Genomic DNA, 4,815 nt, shown 5'->3' on the forward strand with positions numbered 1-4,815 from the left:
AATACTGCTAGGGCAAGCCACCCTGTATAAACAGAGCAGAGCCCGCTTCCTTCTAGCACTGAAGATGTTACCTAACTAGCTAATGAAACACATGCCAAAAAAAAAAAAAGGCTCAGAGAGCACCAAGGACCTTCCCTGCAAACAATACATCCTGCAGGACAGGAAGGGAAGGGGCTCAACTATGAACCTGCCCTAAAACCGGGGGGGGGGGGGAATAGTAGAAGTAGTCCTCAACTTACGACAGTTCATTTAATGACTGATTGAAGTTACGACAGCACTGAAACAAGTAATAATAAAGTTGGAAGGGACCTTGGAGGTCATCTAGTCCAACCCCCTGCTCAGGCAGGAAACCCTATACCAGGGGTAGGCAACCTTGGCTCTTTTATGACTCGTGGACTTCAACTCCTAGAATTCCTGAGCCAACATGGCTCAGCTTGGAAACCTCTCCCTTTCCCCTCAGCATGGCTGGCTCAGGAATTCTGGGAGTTGAAGTCCACGAGTCATAAAAGAGCCAAGGTTGCCTACCCCTGCCCTATACCATTTCAGACAAATGGCTGTCCGGTCTCTTCTTAAAAACTTCCAATGTTGGAGCATTCACCACTTCTGGAGCCAGGTTGTTCCACTGGTTAATTGTTCTGTCAGGAAGTTTCTCCTTAGTTCTAGGCTGCTTCTCTCCCTGATTAGTTTCCATCCGTTGCTTCTTGTCCTGGCTTCAGGCGTTTTGGAGAATAGCTTGACTCCCTCTTCTTTGTGGCAGCCCCTGAGATAGTGGACTTATTACATTTTTTCACACTTATGACCCTTGCAGCATCTCCCTTCAGACGCTTGGCAACTCACTCATATTTTATGACGGTTGCAGTGTGTCCCGGGGGGGTCATGTGATCATCCCCTTTTGCGACCTTCTGACAAGCAGAGTCAATGAGGAAGCCAGATTTACTTAACAACCATGTTGCTGAACAATTGCAGTGATTCACTTAACAACCGAGGCAAGAAAGGTCGTTAAATGGGAGAAAACTCACTTAACCACTGTCTCGCTAAGCCACATAAATTTTGGGCTCGATTGGGGTCATAAGTTGAGGACTACCTGTGTTCAGCATTGCGTTACAAATGGGAAGCCACGTGTTCCTCTGTAGAATCTGCAGAGAGCCCAAGGGTGCCTTGGCTGTATATAAAATCTGGGAGGGCCTCTATCCAGTAAACAGATGTTGCTTTCATTTCATCCCCAGGTTTATTACTACTGCTTGGGCATAGGAGACCCTTTGGCTGTGAAGTCTTCACGGGCCCTCCGTCTCTACTCCCACCTTCGCCACCCATTGTACGTGGAGTTTCTCCTTATCCTCTGGGCTGTTCCCTGCCTCTCTCTTGACCGCCTGCTTCTGGCCTTCTTCTTCACCGTCTATCTTACCTGTGCTCACAGCCTGGATGAACAGGATTATCTCTACCTCCGTGCCCAGCTGGAGAAGAAGTTCCAAATCTTCTCCCGGGAAGAGGCAGCTTATGGGGACTTATTGGCAAAGAACGGCCCCTCAGACTACAAGGGCAACTGAGTAGGAGTGAGAGAGGTTATCGATTTTGGATGCAGAGGGGGCGTCTGACTTGTGGGGGGGTCTGACGGCCAGATCCCTGCTTGCAAAGCACTGAATAATACACCGTATCTTATCTTGATTGTGTTTTTACACATAAAGGACTTGAAGGGCTACCTCCCAAAAATTTGGTATCTACTAGGCCCAGTTTCTTCTAACCCCCTAAAAGAATTTTTTTCTAAGCTCGTGTTCTCCATTGTTATGGACTGGAAGTTCATTGTCTTCAACGGCAGTGGTAGATGAAGATGTTGGGAATTTTAGTAAGTTCTACTAGCATGGAGGTGCTGTTTAGGATTTTATTGGAGGAAGTTGGAATGACTGATGCCTGGGTTGATCTCACCCTAGAATATTGAGGAGGTACTTTTCGATCATGAACTTTTCTCACTTACTCTAATGAGAATCCTTAATAATGATTGAAGTCTAGCTATAATTGGCCATTTTCATGGCAGCCTCTGGATTTGATGGTTGTGTGGCAGGCAAGCAGTTGATTAAACAAATGTGTCTAGTTCTAGAAAAGAAGCATCTCTAGAATACAGCTATATTCTGAGTAAAAAACAAAATGGGGGAAGTGACTGCCTTTTAGCTCTTTAATGGTCTGGTTTGACCAAGAGAATGTGCAAAATGTTCCTCCTTTTAAAATTAATAGCATATTTTATTTATTTCAAATGAGCTTTTACTGACCTCTTGCCACAATTTTTAATTATAGTATTCTAACCTCTGTCAACATGTAAATACTTATTTTTTTAAAAAAATATTAGCAGCCAAGTGCACTTATTTGGAGGAATATGGTATAAGGGGATTATAGATGCATTTCTTCAATATGATAGTAAGAAAGCACATTTATGAATATATGTGTGTGATGGTTTAAACCGCTTAATTACTGTTGTAAAGGTGCCTTGTTTCTGAGGTAAAAACTTCTTTGGATCATACAAGAAAAAGCAGAAATCAAAAAGCTTTCAGTCCAAATGCTAATCTTAGTATTAGATTTCCCTAAGGAATTTCCAAAGTTTTTCACCAGTATGCTTCTTTTAAAAGATTCTTTTGATTAGTGGAAATATTGCCCATGTTGGGAGATTTCAGATACAGTTATCCTTGTTATTCCCTAGCATGCTGGCTGGGGAATTCTGGGAGTTGAAATCCAGACATCAAGTTGCCACGGTTGAGAAATACAGTTATAGGCCATTGGCTTATGGCTTCCCTCCTCCCTCATCATGTCATAGAGTCACATCTGGGGGCCATCCAGCAGCATCAATAGGGAGGGGAGCAGCATCAATAAGTAAGTGGCCCACCCCTATTGTAGATGTATAAAAGGAAAGGACTTTTATTGTGATGCCTGTGTGTAAATTTTGAACTCTACCCCATAGGAGGCTACTGTGGGCACCAATTTGGGAAAGTTGTGGGCAATGGAAGTCCTGCACTTTAACTGCTTAGCAGAAAAATCCTTCAACTTCCTGTACGGAACATTACAATGGAACATATATTTTTTTATTGGGAACTGCACAGATGTGATGAATAAACAAATAAAATAAACATGTTCCACCACTCTAGGAGTAAAATATCTGATTCCTCCCTGTGTCAAAATGTCTATTTTGTTGAAATGCTTACTTTTGTTAAAGGTACTGGAATCTTTTACCTATAGCAGAAGGAAGAAAGTTAAAATGTCTAGGCCAGGGGTCTTCAAACTTGGCCCTTTTATGACTTGTGGATTTCAACTCCCAGAATTCCTCAGCCAACGTGCCTGGCTGAGGAATTCTGGGAGTTGAAGTCCACAAGTCACAAAAAGGCCAAGTTTGAAGACCCCTGGTCCAGGCAATTGCTGCCTTAGGTGTTTCTGCTGCCTTGTTTTAGTGACCTGGAATACCACCAGTATTGCTTTCAAAACATTGCCCTGCCTTTGTAAATATATATTTTAATTCTGTATCTTAATACTAATGAAGCTTTTTTTAAAAAAAATATATCTTGGATTTCAGTGCAAAATAAATGTAATCTATTTTTTAAAAAAGAGAAAACTTGCTTGTTTGCCTGTGTTCTACTGTGTCTTAACATGTTTGGTAAAAAAAATCCTTTCTTCTTTTCTCCTCCAACTTCAGTGGTGCCCTATGGGTTGGATGCTCAGCAGAGCGTTTAATAATAGGCACACGCTTCCACCTGCGTAAAAGCCCTTCCAGCTCGTAAAATCCTTAGACGTCAGGACCCCTTTGTGAAAGATGAGTCCACAACAAGGTTCCTATTTGGAGGAAGAGAAAAATCTCCTTAGTTTTCTTGCACAATGCATCATCGTCCCATCAGAGGGGAGACAGGCTCAGTGACACTGGAAGCAGGCAACTTAAATCCTGCCCTTTTTATTACCAAAGAAAACATCTTTTCTTCGTTCCTGTTATATCACAGAAATATTTTGAGGCTAATTTTGTATCGTCAAATGTTGTCCTTGCATTAAGGGTAGTCTTCAACTTATGACCACAATTGAGCCCAAAATTTCCATTGCTAAGCAAGACTGTTTTGCTAAGTGAGTTTTGCCCCATTTTACAAACTTTTTGCCACAGTTGTTAAGCAAATCACTGCAGTTGTTAGTAATACGGTTAAGTGAATCTGTCTTACCCACTAACTTTGTCAGACGGTCACAGAAAGGGTCACGCGACCCCAGGACATTGCAATTGTCATAAATGTGAGTCAGTTGCCAAGTTTCTGAATTTTGACCATGTGACTATGGGGATGCTGCAACGGTCATAAATGTGAAAAAAGGTCATAAGTCATTTTTTTCAGTGTGTCGTAACTTCAAACAGTCACTAAATGAACTGTTAAGGACTATCTCTATTGCAGCGGTAGTGTTGTGGGAATTATTTGCTTAGCAGACTGATGGCATGGGGGGGGGAACTGTCCTGGTGTCTGGTTGTTCCGGTGTGCAATGCCCTATAGCACGGGTGTCAAACTCTCAACGTCACATCCCGTGTCGCGACGTATCGCGACTTTTTTCCCATTGCTGGCAATGGGGTGGGGGTGGGTGCGGTTTTAACATGACACATCCGGCCCGCAGGCCGGCAGTTTGACACTCCTGCCCTATAGCGTTGTTTTGAGGGTAGAAGTTGAAACAGTTTATGTCCAGGATGCGAGGGCTCTGTAGATATTTTCACAGCCCTCTTTTTGGCTCATGCAGTATACAGGTCCTCAATGGAAGGCAGGCTGGTAGCAATTGTTTTTTCTGCAGTTCTAACTATACGTTGAAGTCTGTGTC

General features: G+C 42.9%; 1 protein-coding gene across 1 annotated transcript in view; it reads left to right on the forward strand.

Annotated features, from left to right (window-relative positions):
- The window catches only part of LOC107302892 (nurim-like), an 8,479-nt gene extending 6,721 nt beyond the window's left edge, over window positions 1-1,758 (forward strand). Inside the window, exon 4 of the mRNA XM_015832053.1 lies at window positions 1,227-1,758. Within this exon, the coding sequence (XP_015687539.1) occupies window positions 1,227-1,547 (321 nt within the window). The 3' untranslated portion in view covers window positions 1,548-1,758. The remainder of the gene's footprint in view (window positions 1-1,226) is intronic.
- Window positions 1,759-4,815: the final 3,057 nt, after the last annotated feature.

Source organism: Protobothrops mucrosquamatus, unplaced genomic scaffold (assembly GCF_001527695.2).
Source record: "Protobothrops mucrosquamatus isolate PMUCROS unplaced genomic scaffold, P.Mucros_1.0 scaffold_296, whole genome shotgun sequence".
Lineage (NCBI taxonomy): Eukaryota > Metazoa > Chordata > Lepidosauria > Squamata > Viperidae > Protobothrops > Protobothrops mucrosquamatus.